Source organism: Uloborus diversus, chromosome 5 (assembly GCF_026930045.1).
Source record: "Uloborus diversus isolate 005 chromosome 5, Udiv.v.3.1, whole genome shotgun sequence".
Taxonomy (NCBI): Eukaryota; Metazoa; Arthropoda; class Arachnida; order Araneae; family Uloboridae; genus Uloborus; species Uloborus diversus.
Genome location: NC_072735.1, coordinates 155,410,142 through 155,429,981, shown reverse-complemented (window position 1 = coordinate 155,429,981; position 19,840 = coordinate 155,410,142). Strand labels below are relative to the sequence as shown.

Below are 19,840 nucleotides of genomic sequence, written 5' to 3'. Positions count from 1 at the left end.
CCTGGTTACAAGGATTAAATTTTAGTGCCAACTGCTTAAAGTTTTAGACATGTATTTAGGTTTTTTCCCTTTTAGTACTGAGCATTTATATGAAAAAATAAGGTGAAGTTTCGTGAGGGTAAAATTATTCTATTTCTGAAATACACTTATACTAAAAAGAATAAAATAACAGATTTTTTTTTTAAATATACCAAGCACTTTTCATAATGCACTCAAAAGGACAAAATAACTTTTCTGGGTCAGAAAGGACAATTTAAGAATTGCTGTAGTTTTCGAAAATTCCAAGAAAATGACACCACAAACGAAGAAAAGTGCGATTCTAGTCATTTCAAACCAAACTTTCCCAATAAGAAAAATATGCATGTTTCAACACTTAAAGTTATGATTGAAAGCTTGACAATGATAAGATAGAAATTCTCTTCATGACTTGAACCGCACTTTTTTTTGTTTGTGGTGCCATTTTCTTAGAATTTTCCAAAACTACAGGAATTCTTAAATTGTTCCTTCTGACCCAGAAAAGTTATTTTGTCCTTTTGAGTGCATTATGAAAAGTGATTGGTATTTTTTAAAAAATTATGTTATTTAAAATTAAACTTAATGTTAAAGGATTCATGCAGTATAGGAAACTTTTCTGTAAATAGCATTCCCGCATTTATTTATAGTATGTCTTGTTAATGGTTCAAGTTACTTAGCTTTTTATTTTTATTCAATTATTATTTTTTGCAGCTGATGTGCTTCTTTTCTTCAAATTGTATGACCCAAAACATAAGCGCATGTCATACTGTGGACATACTTACATGTCTATTAATGCCAGGGCAAGTATGTAACTTTTTTCCTGTTATTTTAATTTATTTAAATTTGTTTTCCATAAACCATCATACAGTTATTTGAATATAACTTTTTGCTTTATTTAATGGCTTTTTCGTCACTTGGCAACTCATTTTACATTTTAATGCTTCTCTTTAATTATTTCAAGGATTTTTGTCGCATTTTCATGGAACTTTTATTCTTGTTTGAAGAATTATTTTCTAAAAAAGTTTTTGCCATTATAAAGACAAAATAGCGTATGATATAGCCAAACAAGTAGTTTCTATGCAATTGTGACCAAACATTATGGCAATGAACAAAGTGAAAAATGATCTCTAAGATTTAAAATGAGCTTCAAATGTGTGCACCCAATGTTTTGAGTTACTAAAAAGCATGTAATTTGTAACAGACATAAAAGGAAGTATTGTCCGTTTTTCATGAAAAGGCACTTCTCCCTTCTTGAACGTAGTGATCCATTTTACGCGGGGCGGGGTGATCGTTAAGCAATCCATGAGCTTCTAAATGAGGCAGCCTTAACTTGGGCACACATTTTAATGTATAAAAAAGTCTTAGTGTACTTTATATCACTTGCTTCACTTGTATGTTATCATTTTTGTTATTCTTTCATTTAAAAAACAACTGCTTTTATAACAAAATGCTATGATCCGAATATACGTTCTGCCAAAAACAGGGAAATAGAATCATCGGATACCACATGACGGAGGAGTCAAGTGCCTTCTCGTGGAAAACAGATAATAGTGCGGTCCCACTCCCCTTCCTATGGTAGAGCAGTTCTCAGCCAACTGCTATGTATTAGTTAAGAAATACTAATTTCATCCTCGTTTAAAAGATCTACCAGTGATTAAAAGTGAGTTCTGCAGTGTTCCCCTTAGTTTGTACAATGCAAAGAGATCTGTTCATAGTTTTCTAATAGCATATTTCAACTTATAAAAGTTATAAGCAATAAGTAGTTAATTTAAAATATGCCAAGCATCTAAAAATTCAGTATAATTATGTGACTCACTGTACAATTATTTCAAACAAATATGGCAAAAACAGTATTTTAACATATGTTCAAAATTTTATTTACAGGGTTGCCATGCACCAGGAAAACCTGGAACTGTCAGGGAAAATTAATGTGGCTAAAAATGGTCAGGGAAATGTCAGGGAAAACAAAAAGTAACATACATTTCTATAAATGCCAGGGGTTTTGTTTTAGTTTCCGATCGTTCTTATTTAGCGAGGTGCTATATGACGTCAAGAATATTTTTTTTCCTCCTTATCTTTCCCCCTGTCATTCGTCCTTTTGTAGTTTGGACAAGGGTGCCTATATAGAGGGGCAAGTGAGGGCTCAAGCCCTCCTCCCCTAGAATTGAGAACTTCCTTGATTTTAGTGCTTTTTTTTCTTTGCAAAAATCAGAGTGGCGACAAATCAGGGAAAAGTCGGGGAACTTTATTGATTAGGGAAATATCAGGGAATCTCGAAAAAATAATAAACTTAGGGAAAATTGATCAAATGAGGAATTTTTTTTTTATTTATTGCTTTGCAAAATTAAATGCCCTTATTTCCTGTGCATTTTCCGCCAATTATTTGTTAAAAAAAAGTAAAATTAGTGATGTGCGATTATACACAATGCACCTTTTTTCCTCAAGGGATTGAATCTTAAGTTATTAACCACAGAATGAACTTCCTAAGCTTCTGTGTCTGTAAAGAAGTTTACTTTGCGTAGCTTGAATTTTTCTGCCACTCTTCCCTTGCTGCATAAAATAAACAACCCTATAACCAAAGAGGAAGACGTCATTAATGACTTGGCTTCTTTGCTTTTACTTATTGCCTTGAAGTTATTACCGTACTGGTGTCACGATTTCAAGAAAAGATCATATTTGCCACTTTGGCTAATTTCAATCACACTTGGCTAAAAACAAATTCAAAAGCATTATGTAAGTTGATGTAATTTATTATTTTTTTTAAAGCAAAATCGTTGCTTGACCATCTTATTTTATTTCATTTATTTATTTTCTTTTTTACAGTTCAAATAATTTTATATGTTTTTTAACTCACGCATCTAAATTTTATTTAAAAAAACCGTATGTCAGGGTTGTTTGGTTTAAACCATGGTTTTAACCATAATTTAAACCAATTGTTTTTTTTAAAAAAACCATGTGGTTTTTTTTAAATGGTTTTTTTTTTTAAAAGCCAAAAAAAAAAAAAAATCCATTTTACAGGTTTACATTGATTTCCCCACACATATTGAAAAATGTAAAATTCCATTTATGCTAAGTTGCAGAGATAAATACTAAAATTGCAAAGTTGCTTCTTCAAAATGTATTACAAGCTTTAATCGAAAAAAAATATTAATATATTTTTTATTTTATATATGTGTCATAAAGCAGATTTCAGTCAACTTCCATCATTATGCTTAATTTGCATGATTAGTTAAGATTTACTAAGGATTGAATCTTTTATTGTAGATGCAATCCATTATATTGCTCACTCCTGTTGCAGGGGTGTGACATTTTTGCCCATTTATTTGCACTTTCCTGGAATTTTAACTTTGATTTGTAAGGTAATCAACAGTCTAACTTAATTGTTTGCACCTAAAAATTAAGATGTGTTCTGCAGGTGAACACAAATAATATTTTTTGAATCAAATTAAAAAAAAAAATTTATACTTCATATTATGATACATAATAGTTCCTTATATTATAATGTAGGAAGATTAAAAGACAAATTTTTAAATTCCCAGAACAAAATGCAAATGTATGCATAAAAATTGATTGAGAAATATATAAATCTTCACATATAAACTACTCTCCATTGGTGTTTTTTTTTTTTTTTTTTTTTTGGATTCTGTGTGCTCAAAAGATTTTGATTGGCTCTACACCTATGCTGCTTTATGACTATTGGGTGCAGATAATTCTTAGTTTTTTTTCTCCCTTTTGTTCATTGGAATTGGGATTTTGGTATTTGCTTTGCCTTAATTAACCTGTGCAGTTTACAAAAGTTACTTACTCATATTGTTTTTAAAAGAATGTCTAATTCTGGTAGAAAAAAAGACCTAATCTGGCTTTAATTTGATGAAATCAAAAATGAAGCCAGTATTTCATATCATAAAGGGTCTATATATACATGCATACTAATATGTTAATCAAGTCAAACATTTCAATCAATATTTCCCCGCAGAAAACTATTTTAATTATTTTATTTAGTTACAAGATTTGTTCTAATCTCTTTAATTAATCAAGAAATTAGGTAAAATGTGACTATTGAATAACTGTTAATTACATGGAACCTTAATTACCTTCCGAAAATTAATTGTTTTTCTCGCAAATAGTATTTAAACCAAAAAAACCCGTTTTAAACAAAAAAACATGGTTTAAACCAAAAAAACCGGGGGGTTTTTTTTGAAAAAAACCGTTTTTTTTTAACCAACCCTGAGTCTTGAGACTGTTTATATTTTGTTAAGGCTGCTGTTGTTATAATTTGTTATGGTGGTTTATGGATCATTAGTTTTTATGGATAACATGCTGTATGTAGCATGTTCTGGCATAAAGTGACCAACTACACTAAAAGTATTTATTCAAAGTGAAAATCTCCTTTTTGATAAAATCGTGAATTACAACATAGCATGGAAGGAAGTTATATAGGTCAAATATCGATTTCACCATAATAAAATTGGCTCCAAGTTCACAATCTTTTAATTAATGACAGAAAAATTGCATAATAGTGGAAACAAAAATGTAACAGGTAGTGTTTAGCAAAATGTTGATTTAATGGCATTCAGAATCTTCTTTGTTTGGTACTTTAGTGTTATAAGAAGGTCGCGGGGCATTTTCAATCCTAGCAATTTTTTCATATTTATTGTTGCCATGTTTGGTCTTAGAAATTATTTTTGGCAATACCGTGCGTTAAATATATATACGCAACCAGCTCAAAGCTTCTGTAGGTGCATGACTGTAACGGAGAGGAGGCCTATATTCAGTAGTAGATTTCTTATAGCTGAAATGATTATAATGCTGATGAAGTGTTTACATGTATATCTCTCTTTTTTCGGAAGCATAGCCAATGGCTATCGAGAACCTTAATATTTTGTTAATGTGATGCTTTTCAAGTACATTTGAAAAAGTATCAAACCGTAGAAAAATACGAGTTGACAAAAAAATTATTTTAAAACCGAGCGAGGCTCGGTCGTCCAGCTGTTTTGCTTAAAATATTAAAAAGCAGCATTTGGTCGAAACTTAAATGCAGTTGCAACAAATCAAGAATTGGGCAGAAAAATTTCAAAATTTTTATGTGCGATTGGCTCTATCAATTGCACCTCTTCTGCCCATCCTATTACACATATAAAGTTAGAGAAGTTTTGTCATCACAAAAAAGTTAATTTTTCAGATTGAAAAACATTTAGATGTAAAAACATTGTTTAATGTGCATACAAAAAAATTACGGTGGTGTCTACAACCAATTTTTTTAAATGCAGAGTAGGAACTACATGCATCCAGAAGTGCTTTCATTCAAACCAGGAAGCAAAAATGTAAAAAAGAAATGAAAAACACATATTAATGCATCTGATTACTTTGTAATGTTTTAGCTAATCGTCTAATATGTTTCATTATTTAGGTGCGTTAGTACCTGTTTTAAATGATAGAGCTGGTTTTCCTGAAGATACAGAATTAATGCTTTTTGAGGTAGGCAATTTTTTTTTTTTTTAAATTAACAAAGTACTTTTTAGTGTTCATGCATATTTTGATTTTTTGTTTCATTTTACAGGAAGTGAAACCTAATGTAGTGGAAAAGATAGATGATATTAATTTACCACTAGAAAAAGTTTTAGATGAGTTAATGGATGGTGATATTATTATTTTTCAAAGAGCAGATATTAATTTTAGTGATTATGATCTTCCAACTGCTAAAGAATATTTTCGGTAAGTAATTTGTTTTTAAATAATAGTATATTCTTGTATATATTGTTGCTGTTAAGCTTAATGGTTTTCTAATATACTCTTTTTATGTAGGACTTTCATTGAATAATACTCTTGATTTTATCTTGCAGTGATCTCTTCCATAGAGTTGAAATTACATTCTGTGATAAAACTATTCCTACAGATGGTGGTTTTACTATTGAATTATCTTTGAAAATGAATTACGATCAGGTAATATTTTTATGTTACTTTTCTTACTTTTATTCACTGATGATCATAACATAGTTTTCTTAAATTAGTGTGGTGAATACTGATGCAGAATTACAAAGTAATTCCTATTTGTATCTATTTCCATAAGTTTTTATTACAATAGGAACATTTTAACTGATTGAATGCTTGGGTGCCGGAAGATAGCCACACATATACATGCATTCATATTTCATGACTTTATAGCTAGGCTCTAATTATTATTTTAATAAAGGACCTCTGATTCAGCAACCATGGTTCCAGTTTCAGTTTGTATGTTAGAATTATCTGATTTTTGGATTGCTAGCGAAAATTTCAACATGAATGGCATAAAAACTTGGCAAAAGAACTCCCTTACAAGAGTTTTAGAAAGTTTATAAATTTCTGAATTATATTTTCAAAAAACTACGATCGGAACATTATTTCAATTTTATTTCAACCCTTTTACATAAACGCTAAAGAAATAAATACATACACCACAAAATTGATAAGCAGATGGAAGAAAAACAAAACTACCTTCACCAAATTTTAAAGTATGCATTTGCTTTTGATCATAGTAAAAGTTAAAAATTTGGCTTTGTATGTTTGCTTCATTTTTTATTCTTTTTCAATATTTGATTAACTTTTGTGTTTTGAAATTACTTAAATAAATATTTGAAATATGCTAGAGTATTGTATTTGGATAATAGTTTTGCTTCTCAGAGAAAATAAATAAATAAATGAAAAATAATGCTGGACTGTGTTAAATGTCTGAAAAATAAGTTTAGTCTTACATTTTTTGAAGAGAGGTTACCATGTGAATTTTACTGTAAGCTGTTTGTGCAACTTTCTAATGAAAGAATTGTAAGTTTGGTATTGCAGTGATATCACTAACATATTGCTAAGTGATTGATTTTTTTTCTGTATTTAAGACTTTTTTCACAATGCACCCCCTGTGTTGAAGTTCATCTACCTACATGAGTTTTTACCCCTAAGAGTTCCATTCTATGTTATATTCCAAGGGGATTTTTTTTTTTTTTTTTGCACTTCTAGGTATTTGATTAAAATAAGAAAAACAAATTTCCTCTTTTAGATGGCGAATGCTGTAGCACAGAAACTTAATACAGATCCATATCTACTGCAGTTTTTTAAAGCTCAAAAGTATGTAACATTTTCAAATTTTTATTTACCTTACTATTATTATGTATGGGTCATTTTACATCAAATCGCCTAATGCCATGCTCCGTCATGTCTCCAATTTTGTCCATTGTTTTTACGTCCAAATTATTTTTTTTAGATTTCTTCAATAAAAATTACTCTTTGGAGAATTTTTTCAAAAATTTGTATTTTGAATATTTTTTGGAGTCACCATTTTGGCATGAATTTAAAAAAATATCTCTAATTTCTTTATTTTTCAACCAATTATGCTGAATTTGGTATCAATTTCAAGCTAATACTTTTCTCTTTCAGTGTAAAGCAGATAAAGTATTCTGCGAATAATTGGGGGTTGCCACTCCTTATCTAAAATCTTTTTTATGCTTTTTTTGATTGGGATATTAAATAAGTCACATCTCTGGAGTACCAACTGTGAGATGCATCAGATTTTTTTAATAGCATATTTAAATCATTCTCTTGCTATGTAGAAAAAAATAGAAAGGTGTTTTCTGTTGTTTTGAAATTTAAAAAAAAAAATTGTTTTGACGAACATACAAGTTTTCTATTACTTTAAGACCCTTTTGAGCTTAAAAAAACCCTAAAACTTTTCAGAACAATAAATACTGAGGTGTCAAAGAGTAAAAATTGATTTGTATCAATAGTTAATTGCTAAAAAGTTGTTCACTTTGGAAAAACCTCAGTTTTTCAGACTTGACAAAAAGAAAAAAAAAATGATTGAAGATATACTAAAAATTTATAATAATAATAAGAAGAACAGTGTAAAAACATATTTCTAATGGCATTATTTTGCATTAAAAGACAAATAAGTAAATAAATAAATTACTCTTGAAAAGTTTTTATGTTATGAACTTGTTTGGATTACGTAACACCTGATAATGATCCTCCACTCTTGCAATACTGATGCGGTGTAACTCTAGATTTATCTGAAGAAGATTATTTTTGATGATTGAAGTACTGTATATACTTGCGTATAAATCTAGAAATTTCGTACAAAAATGAGTTTAAAAGTTAGAGGGTCAACTTGTGTACAGGGCAGAACAACCGCAAATATTTCCCAAAAAATTCTTGAAAAAAAAAAAAAAAAACTCTTGAAAACGTGAACATTTTCCTGATTTTAGTTCAACCCTTTTAAGTAGATGCTATAGAAGAAATACTTACACATTCTGCTATAATTTTACATGGTCTGACTGTGAAATAAAGATTAAATAATTATAGTAGACGGCCGACTACACGAAAAATGCGGGAATAACCATATTCACGAATTTTTACAGTGCAGAATTTTATTGATATTTATTTAAAATAAAAGCAACAAGCAACAAAAATCCTAACAGCAAAATCGAACCCTTTAAAAAAATCACAATTGCAGAAGTAAACCCTTTTTGTGTCAGAAGAATAATAATCGGACGTTTTTTATCATGAAAAAGTTCATAGCATTTTATTTCCCTCCTTTTTACAACTTTTATATTCAAAATTAGCAGCGAAACAGATCCCGATTTTTTTTTTTTTTTTTGAGAGTAGAGGCTCAACTTATGCGCAGGTTTTCGATTTTTCCCGATTTATATGGGAGTTATAGTTTAAAATCTCTTTGAAACTTATTGATAGAAATTCTAGTTTTCTCATCTTTTGATGCAAAGGAGATGTGTTCCATCTGCAATTGTATGTATTTATATTATTCTTTAATCGTGAAAGTTTTATTATCTTGATTGTTACAATGTGGTTTGACTTTCTCAAATGAATTAAATTTAATTTTTTTCTTTATTTACTTTCCAGTTACAGAGATGGACCAGGTGCAGCATTAAGATGTACTTATGATGGAACGTTAAAAGATTTACTAGGTGTAATAAAAGCTAAACAGCCAAAGAAAATTTATTTTCAACAGGTATGTGAGCATAATGTGTTAAATATTCAGCATTGCATTAGTTAAAACTATCGTCTTTCAAAAAAAAAAAAAAAAAAGTCAAACCCTCATTAAATACTGCAGCAGGGTTGTTTGGTTTAAAACAAGTTTTTTTTTTTTTTGAAAATGATTTTTTGACTGATTATGAGCAATTTAGTGGATATATTTTTTAAAACTATGCATAACTCTCAAGATTACTCTGATACCTAAATTCTTGAAAAGTACTATTTTTTTTTTTTTTTTTTTTTTGTGTGTGTGTGCTGAAAATACTGAAATTATTCTTTAAGATTTATTAAAAATACTGGAAAATCTTACATATTGAAGGGTGAGTGTATCCATCTATGTATATCACTCTTATTTCTTTCAAACGCCAGAGAACTGATATCAACTAAATATCGGTAAATTCACAATTTTTAGGACTTTGTGTTTAGGCAACTTTAGTTTTTCTGCGACTTAAATCAGCAAAGATATTAATTAAAACATAAACTATCAGGAGGTTTTACAGCCGGAAGGAAAACAATCTGGCAGTTTACCGAAACCTAGCATCCGTTCATTTTTTTTTCAAGGTTATGTTTTTCTCGCCTCTGCAAAACAAGGGCCTCTCTTTTAACAGCTTATATTTTCTCTCAACCAAAGTGATAGAATGATTCAACTTAATGTTAAAGTGGAGGAGCACCAGGGCTGCCAAGGGGAGCCAATGTTGTTTTGGTCATCGTGCCCTCTTCCCCCTAAGGGCTGGGCCCCTTGTTTCTAACCAGGCTGACATGGCCTCTCATCTGCTGTGAGGAGTTCTGCAGATTGGGAATGGAATGGCTCATTAATTAATATACTGTCACATTTGGCAAGAAAAGGTGAAGCTCCTTAAGTACATATCTGAAGGCAGTGTACACCAATTCACCGCTGGTGGTGGTGGGTCGCACGAGCTGCTGAAGGCAGCTAATCTAGCCACCCTGGCAGTTTGTTTATATATAATTTGTCTGGAATCTGAGACAAAATTGACCAGTCTTCAAAGATTTTTACCTGCCCACTTAAAAAAATTTCTCAATTGAAAATAGCAATAACATTTAAATGATATTTTTGCCTTATTTTTTGGATTGCTATTTATACTTTTTTGTTATATTCCCAAAGGTGTATTTTCTTATGTACAACAAGTACAAGAATTACGTATCTTACCATTTAATTATTTTTGTGTGTAAATAATTATAAAAATCTTACAGTTAACTTGTGTATAACCTTTCAAGTACGTAGGTACTCTCTTTTTTCCTTCTAATAATTAAGTTATATGAATCATAGTTCTGGAAAATTCAGCTTTATTAGATTTGTGTTTGCAATTGCTATTTATTTTTTCACTGTGGATTTGTTAGGTGTGAAGCTTAATATGTATAAAATGAATTCTTAATTAAAGTTAGCATTATTTCCAAGTTAAAAGTAGGTACAGAACAAAGAAATAAAAATTATAGTTTAATATAGTACTAATAAATTGGTTTAACTCAAAGTACATATATGAAGGTAAATATCAATTATTTTATCCATAAACTGGATGACTTGATGGTTTTAAATTATCACTATTTTGTCATAAAATTGCAAAAAAAGGAGGAAGAAATTGTGACATGATGCTAGAAATTTTCATGTATCATATTGGAAATGTACTGGAATTTTGACTGACCAGGTCAGTAAACATGCTCTGTTGGATCAAAATGAATCTAAAATATGTTTTAGTTTGGTGTTGTAGTGGTCAATTTTTGAAATGCACTTGATACTTTAGTTTTGCATACTAAAATGTAATACTGTTTCAATTGTAATTTGAAATTTTGTAACTATGAATTCATATTCAGTCTCTTTCCCTTTTCAGTTGAACATCAAGGTTAGTGAACTAGAAAATAAAAAGCAGTTTAAGTGCACATGGGTGAATATCAAATTAAAAGAAGAGGTTAGTATGTGGAATTATTGTATGTGCTTCCCCTTTCTTATGTGATTGGTTTTGATGAATAGATTTGTACAATAGTTTTGTAGTATTTTGTAATATCGAGTCCTGATATTTTTTCAAAATCTACTTAAAACAAAGCACTTAGCAGAGTAAATCATGCTTCTTGGTTTGCTATGCTTGAGCTGAAAACAAATCCATAAGTTATCTCTTCTCAATGTCTGACCAGCAAAATAGTTTACTTTTTGGATCCAGTTCAGCCTTATCAAAACAAAGCACTACCCTGCTTCTCAAATGTTGTCAAACATTATCAAAAAATTATGAATAAATTTACTGAATTTTGAGGGTTCCAACAACGAAATAAGGCTGAGTTGCGTGCAATGGTGCAAGTTTTGTTATTAGTGATGTCAGAGTGTTACCATATTACAAATTTTGGCTATTATATATAATATATGTATAAAAGCATACTATGATGCTTTTGAATTAGTGAAGGTTCTCTGTAGTGTCGTATACTTTGAAACTGAAGATTTTGGTACAATCGTTTAATTTTGGGCTTCATTGCTTTAGCAACATTTATTGCCTCGAATATCATTATAAGCGTATTTATTGAATCCATATCCTATAGACTATGTAATGTGGTAAACAAATGCAGCAAACCCAGGGCTTCTGTGTTTGTTCAAAATACTAAATAAATTCAAACTTTCATTTCTTTATAAATTCTAATATTAGTTATGAACATTTGTGTATAGTATGTTGTTTAAAATGTAATTTTCTTTAACCTGTAATATTTAATTTTCATGTAAGTAGTTGACTGGATTGTTTTTCTTTCTATTCCTACAGAAAGAACTTGTATTATATCCGAGTAAAAATGGTACTGTTGCTGATCTATTAGAAGAAGCAAAAAAACAAGTTGAACTATCCGAAAATGGTTCTGGTAGGCTTAGGTAAGGTTTTGCTCTGATGTGCATTTTTATGTTTTTGTAACTCAAAATATTTAAATTAAACAGTTTATATTTCTTCCCTGTAGGTTATTAGAAATAATAAGTTATAAAATTTTCGCTGTCCAAAGAGAGGATATGTCTTTAGATTCTCTGGGGAATCCTGGAACTAAATCATTAAGAATTGAAGAAATACCTCAAGATGAATTGGAAATAGCTGATGACGAGTTATTAATTCCAGTTGCTCATTATCAAAAGGTTTGATTTAACATTATTATGTACAAATGATATGCAAGTTTTGCACATGATTTTGCGTCGTTTTAGTCAATTTTAGGTCAGATTTTTGCATATAGATAATGGTTTAATTGTGTGTTGCTCAAACAAAATAAGTGGTATATTTTAGTTTATTCATCAAAAACTTGCAACCACTAATATTGCATTGGGGATTCATAAATTAAGGCATTTTTCACCATTTGAAATCTTTACTTTTACTTTTTTTTAATTTAAAGAAATTCTGCCACATTGTATGTGATAAGAGGACTCAAATTATGTTGCCCAACATTCCTGAGGCATGTAAAACTTCCGATCAGGCATGAACCTTTTACCCTTACATTCCCGACTGGGCATTTTATTTTTCCATCAAATATTTCTTTCTAAAACATTGTTATTTCATGTTTTGTTGAAAAATTACCGGAGATCAAAATTAATTTGAACAGTACCGTTAAAATCATATTTAGACAAACTTAAAATCATTTGACTCATATAAAGCTGTTGATTTTTTTTTGTCAGATTAACATACTTGCCAACTTTTACGGATTATCCGTAAAATTTACGGATATTCTCAGAATTTTACTGATTACGGATTGATATGATGTTTTTACGGAAATCTAATCTTAAATGCGCAATCAAAGAAGGGGGGAAGGGAATTCTATCGCTTATCTCCAACGGCGACGGATCTGCATCGTGTGTGTCATGCGCTGCATCCCGACGTCACGGAATAGGCGCGGCTAACGGCTGGCAGCAGCTTGTGATTGGTTTGAATTGCAGACCGTACAGCCGGTTCCCTATACAGGCAAGACAAGAAATGTTTTCTCCCATTGGGAAAAAAAAAAAAACTTCTACTTCTGACTTTCCGACCGCGTGTTGGTTCGTTGTGTGTTGTTTGTTATTTTTGATCTTTTACTAATATATGGAAAATTCTACATAATTTGTTACTATCAAGAACATGAGTGCTAAATCGGGTAAAAGTTACCATCAGAGTTTTAAGGGAGAGTATAGTAAAGAATTTCTGTCGATTAAAAAATCGAATAAAGGTGAAAAATTTGCCTTTTGCGATGTATGCAGAAGTGATTTCAACATTGCACATGGAGGAAGAAATGATGTATTTCGACATGTTAATGGTCCAAAGCACAAAGAAAATGTTAAGTGCTCGGAAAACATGCCCAAACTAACTTCATTCCTGAAAAATTCGAGTGATCTACTACCAGAAGTTACGCGTGCGGAGCTTTTATTTACATCGTTTTTGGTCGAGCATAATGTTCCATTAAATGCAGCGAGTCATGCTGGTCCTCTTTTTCGGCAAATGTTTCCTAAATGTGAAATTGCGAAACGCTATGGCTGTGCAAAAACCAAAACAACTGCGATTGTGCAAGAAATGGCACGTGACAGAAGTTCCGAAATCGTGGAAATTCTAAAGAAAGAACCCTTTTCTGCCGCTTGTGACGGGAGTCATGAATCAGACTTCAAACTATATCCTATTGTAGTGACTTTTTTTAATTCCACTTTGGGGCAGATTGAAAACACATTGTTGTCATTGCCAAATTTAGTAGGACATTCAACTGGAGAAAATATCAGTTCCCTGATTATAGCAGAATTTCAAAAGTTTGAAATTCCTCTTGAACATTGCGTTTCATTCGGCGCAGATAATGCCAATGTCATGCAAGGGGAGAAGCTTGGTGTCATTTCTTTTTTAAAAAAAAAGAATGAAAATATCATTTCTGCTAGATGTTGCTGCCATTTAATAAATCTGGCTTCAGAGAAAGGTGCAGAATCTTTGCCAGTAAATGTTGATGAAGTTCTTATTGACATTTACTATTACATGAAGAGAAGTGCTAACCGCAAAGAAGGACTTCAGCAGTTTCAAGAACTTTATAATAAGGATGCTCAGAAAATACTTAAGCATGTATGTACACGGTGGCTTTCTCTTGGGCGAAGTTTGACCCGTGTTGTGAACCAATGGGAGCCACTGACAAGTTTTTTTAAAGAGGTAGTAAATTCAAAATCTTGCAGTTTGTCCTCATCCATGTCTTTTTACAAAATACCCAAACTTGCTGAAAAAAAAAGGGAGCCTGAAAAAAAAATGGAGCCTGAAAAAAAAGAGCATGGAAAAAAAGTTTTAAAGGAAGAGGAAAGAGTAAGTAAGAAGAAACTGAATGATTCTTTGAAAAATAAGGAACACAAAAAGAAATCTATCAAAAGAAAAAATGAATCTTCAGAGATGAAGCCAAAAAAGAAAAAGAAGACGGGATTAAATACAGTTTTGACAAGAGAAGAAAAAATTTTCTTGTTTTTATCATCAGATTTAAACAAGGCACATTGTTTGTTCCTTTTAAGCATCATACCCATATTTGAAAAAACCAATGTTCTTTTACAATCATCTTCGCCACAAATACATCGACTTAGTGGGCTTTTGCTGGATCTTCTAAAAGAGCTTCTCTCAAAATTTCTAAGACCATCAGGAATTAAAGGAAAGTGTTTGACTGACGTAAATTTTCACAATCCATCCTGTCATAAAGATAAGGAGAATTTGGTGATTGGTACTGCAACATCAAATATTGTTTCAAAGCTATCACAGGAAGAGCAAAACTTATTTTATGCTGCCGCTGTTAAGTACCTAGTGACAGCCTGTGATTATATAGTGAAGAAATTTCCGATTAAAAGCAAGGTTCTTGAGACTGCTGAAGTTGCAAACTTGAAAAATATTGAAAATGCAAGTTTTAATTCTATTAAATATTTTATAGATTTGTTTCCATGTTTTTTAAAAGTTGATAGCAATGAATGTCAAGACAAAAAGATAGATGAGTTGGAAATTGAATTCTCTCAGCTTCAGCTTGAAGATACCTCATTCATTACTGAAACTCATGATCGAATTGATGCACAGTGGGCTGAAGTGAGTAAAATCAGAGGTGCTGATGGTCATATGAAATTTGCAAAGATATCCAAAATAATGCTTAACATCTTGCTCATTCCCCATTCAAATGCTGAGTGTGAAAGAATCTTCAGCTTAGTCCGAAAAAATCGAACTGAATGCCGATCTCTCATGTCTAACCAGACATTGGAAAGTTTATTAATTTTAAAAACAAAAAATGTAAAACCTTGTTTCGAGCAGAAGTTTAGTGAAGAAATGTTAAAGAAAGCTAAAAAAGCTACATCAGCTTCACTTACATCTTCAGCAGTCTCCTGTTCTGACGAATGAATGTTTTGCTATTTATTAATTTATTTATGTTTCCTCATTTTCAGTTTATTAAGTTTTTATGAGCAATTTTGGAACATATCACTATTTGTTTATTGTGTATATAAGTTGAAGTTGAATGAAACTACTTATGATCGTCTTGCCTTGTGGTTTGTAATGTCGTTGTACAGCTTGTAAACAATTAAATCCCTGTTTTCCCCATGCATAATTGGTGTCTTTTAATAACTCTTACTTTCAAAGAACTTCACAAAAAATAAATGAGTAACTAAAATAATCATAAAAGTAACTAAAAAATATATAAAATTGAAAGAGAATGTTTAAAACAATCTAGAAGAAAAACATGTTTAAAAGGTTTTTGCATTCTGCAGAAAGTGCACTGTACATAAATGAAAAGTATGTCAATCGAAAAAAGAATCATTTGACATCAAAATAAAAATTTTTGGTGGTAAGTATTACAAAAAGCTATTCTAGTTATCCATTTATTACCACTTATTTAACATGTGTTTAGTTGGACAATGAAACTTTTTTGGTATTGTATTTTTTATCACTTAACTCTTTGCATGAATTTTTTTTTATTTTTTTATCATAATAAAATTCATGCTAGGGAAAATATTTTAACAAAATTCTTGAATAAAAATATGATGCATAATAGTGTTGGACATTTCCACTATCATACAAAGGTAAAACTTATGTATTTAACACAGATTAAAATTGCTTCATTATTGTTTCGAGGAGGTATGTTGTTCACGGAAATGTTTTACTGATGCCAATTTTCAAAAGTTGGCAAGTATGGATTAATGCTATATGACAAATTCAAATATTTTTATTAATATACAGTAGAAAAAACTGAGCATGTAAATATTTCATCTGGGCTTGTACATTTTAGATAAGCATGCCCAGAAGAGCATGTAAACTTTTAAAGATTTTTCTTTATTCTCATCAAACTCTCGCAGGTGGCAATATACATGCAAGGATAAAAATCTTCCGTGGATCTGCGATTTTCCGCTTTTTGTATTTTTTTCATTTCTTGGTCGCCAAGCATTTTCAAGCTATCGATCGCGTTCTTTCCGTTAGGATTTTTGTTAACTCACGTGTTCTTTCTAAGGTAGAAAGAATAAAGGAACTTCTTTTCGGGGGTTGGGAGGAAAAAAGGCTCGAGAATGACGTAGAAAGCGGCAGCGTTTATGCATTTCAAAATCCGATTGCATATGCTTCCATAACACTCGCTCATTTTTGTCTACTATGCCATCCTATCACTTAACCTTTATAACATTTTGTAGACTATTATTTTCAACCCTTCTTGTATGTGTTTTTTGTTGAAGACTTGTACGCTCATTGTTTTGCCACGCCCATTTCACAGCCACTTTCTAGCGATCGCGCAACTACCCCCTCACTTCCCTTCTGCCCCGACCTTCCCATCAGGATTCTTGCTGAGGCACACGTTCTTTCTTGATAGCCCAGTTAATAAAGGTTTCATGTCGCAACTAACTTAGGGAAAGCTGAATTTTTGCAGGATGTTAGCACATAGAGTATACACTAAAAAAACACAAAGTTCCGACCCCCACCCCTCTTGCTTTTTTCCCCACACCCTCCAAAACATTGCAAGAGTAGTACTATGATTATACGTTTTTTGTGTGGCAACTACTTTAGGGAAAGCTGAATTTTTGCAGGATGTTAGCACATAAAGTATACACTAAAAAAACAACAAGTCCCCACCCCTCTTGCCTTTCTCCCCACCCCCTCCGAAACATTGCAAGCACAGTACTATGCTTATACGCTTTTCGTGTAGCAAAAGATTAAGAGAAAGCTGATTTTTTGCAGGATGTTAGTACTTAAATTATACACTAAAAAACACAAAGTCTCAACCCCCCCCTCTTGCCCTCCCCCCCCAACCCTTCCAAAACATTGCAACGCTTACAGCTCAAAAATTAATGCTGTTACCGAGGTGTTCCTTTTTTTAAAATTTTACTCCCAACAATATGAAAAACCAGGCGTGCCCAACCTATGGCCCGCGGGTCACATTCGGCCCGCGAAGCTGATCCACGTGGCCCGTTGTTTTGTGAAATGTTACAACTCGAAGAGCACGATCAATGACAATGTTCCAAATTTGGAGACAAATATTTAGAAAATGGTTTACGAAAAACAGGTTGCATTTAACAAAAGAAGCATCAAGTAATGATTTAAAAAAAATTGTTTGCAATTTTCCTTCCTTTTTTGTATTTTCCCATGTCATTTAGGAGAGAGTAAAACATTTTGAAATTTTATATGTGCTCCAGCCCGGGAGAACGATTTTAGTATGATCTGCGGCCCTTTTGGGATGAAAAAGATTGGGGACCACTGTTATAAACAAATTATGTTACCGACACTTTGTATGTAGATAACCCAGTTTCACCGTTTTACCAACTTAATCACATACAGAAAACTCACTGCAAAAAACAAAAAATAAATTCAACGAGCAACAGCTTTTTATCATAACGTCTTGGGAAGAAAAGTTTGAACAAAACTTATGGATAATGATACAATGATGATCTGCAATAGCCATTTAGTTGAAATGGAGCATCAATGTAATTACATTCACTTTAAGGTTTTACAGCCAAAATGCAATATTTTGTTACAAAAGTTATCTTGCAATTGTAAAACATTATGAGTTACAAACTGTATCTGTTGTAAAGCTTGGTTCGATTGCATGTCAATGTGCGCACACTGTAGTGGAATGCACTGTAACAATATTTTTGAACCAAACCAATGAAATATTAGAAGATGACCCCTTATAAAAGACTAAATAATAATAACCAAAAGTAATATTAAACATTAATAATATCCACTTTGAGGCAATAATCAGTTGAAATATACTATTCATGATTTATTTAATGGAAGACTAATATAGTTAGCCAAACATTGACATTATTTTGTAGACTACTATCGGCGACATAAATGAGCTATAAACTTTTGTGACAAAAAAATTGCATTTTGGTTGTAAAATTTTGTCATTGTAAGTGAAAGTCATTGTAATGTTGCTCCATTTCAACTAAATGACTATCATTTTATTATTACCTATAAATTTTGTCCAAACATTTCTTCCCAAGACGTATAGATAAAAAGCTTTAAAAGTTACTTTTTGTAGTGAGCTTCCTGTATATGATTAAGTTATGAAAATGGTGAACTTGAGCTACCTACATAAAAAGTGTGTAATATAATTTGTTTATAAGAGTGATTCCCAACATTTTCTTCCCGAGGGTCGCACATCATACTAAAATCCTTCTCACGGGCTAGAGCACATATAAAATTTCAAAATATTTTGCTCTTTTCTAAATGAAATGGGAAAATACGAAAAAGGAAAGAAAATTGCAAATCAATAATTGCTGTTATCATTACTTGATGCTTATTTTGTTAAATGCAACCTGTTTTACAGAAACTTATTTCTAAATATTTGACTCTTAATTTGTAAAATTGTGATTAAACGCACTCTTCGAATTGTAACATTTCAAAACAACGGGCCACATGGATCAGCTTCACAGGCTGGATGTGTCCCGCGTGCCGTAGATTTGGCACCACTGGTTTATAATATTGTTAGGAATGAAATAAAAAAAGGAACTCCCCAGCAACATCATTAATTTTTGAACTGTAAGCGTATAATCATAGTACTGCTCTTGCAATGTTTCGGAAGGGGGGGGGGAAGAGGGATGGGGATCGGGACTTTGTGTTTATTTAGTGTATAGGTTAAGTATTAACATCCTGCAAAAAAAAAAAAAACGTTCCCCTTATTATTTGCGACACGAAAAGCGTATAATCAGAGTACTGCTCTTGCAATGTTTCGGAAAGGGTGGGGGAGGAAGCAAGAGGGGTGGGGGTCGGGACTTTGTGTTTTTTTTTTTTTAGTTTATACTTTAAGCACTAACATCCTGCAAAAATTCAGCTTTCCCTAAAGTAGTTGCGACACAAAAAACGTATAATCATAGTACTGCTCTTTCAGTGTTTCGGAGGGGGTGGGGAAGAAAGCAAGAAGGGTGGAGGTCGTGACTTTGTATTTTTTTAGTGTATACTTGGTGTGCTAACATCCTGCAAAAATTCAGCTTTCCGTAAATTAGTTGCGACAAAGCCTATTTTTTTACCTTCATTGACTGGGCTATGAGTAGAAAGAAGTAAGGAACTTTTTGCTGTTGGTCGGGTGGGTGAAATAGGAGTGGAGGGGGAAATGCTGGAGAGTGACGGTGGGTGAGTGCGTGCAATTGTTACACGTAAATTTTGAAATCCGATTGCATCCGCTTCTGTAACTCTCTCATTTTTATCTGCTATGCCATTCTACTGCTTAGACATTAATACCTTTTTGTAGACTAATATTTTCAACCCTTATTATACTTTATTTATTTATTTTTATGAAGACTGCCACTGCCATTCAAAAATATTTATCATATTCCATCCGAGTTAATTTAAGCCAACATCATTCCTCAAATCTAGTTTTAATGCTTATCAGGTTTACC

At 31.7% G+C, this 19,840-nt stretch overlaps 1 protein-coding gene across 3 annotated transcripts in view; it reads left to right on the top strand.

The window, feature by feature from the left end:
- The window catches only part of LOC129222379 (ubiquitin carboxyl-terminal hydrolase 7-like), an 88,598-nt gene that overhangs the window by 52,190 nt on the left and 16,568 nt on the right, over positions 1–19,840 (top strand). For all 3 annotated transcript variants that reach the window (XM_054856878.1, XM_054856879.1, XM_054856877.1), the window contains exons 21-29: positions 727–819; positions 5,426–5,493; positions 5,576–5,730; positions 5,859–5,958; positions 7,046–7,113; positions 8,899–9,007; positions 10,878–10,955; positions 11,790–11,893; positions 11,977–12,145. In XM_054856878.1, coding sequence (XP_054712853.1) covers positions 727–819; positions 5,426–5,493; positions 5,576–5,730; positions 5,859–5,958; positions 7,046–7,113; positions 8,899–9,007; positions 10,878–10,955; positions 11,790–11,893; positions 11,977–12,145 — 944 coding nt within the window. The remainder of the gene's footprint in view (positions 1–726; positions 820–5,425; positions 5,494–5,575; positions 5,731–5,858; positions 5,959–7,045; positions 7,114–8,898; positions 9,008–10,877; positions 10,956–11,789; positions 11,894–11,976; positions 12,146–19,840) is intronic.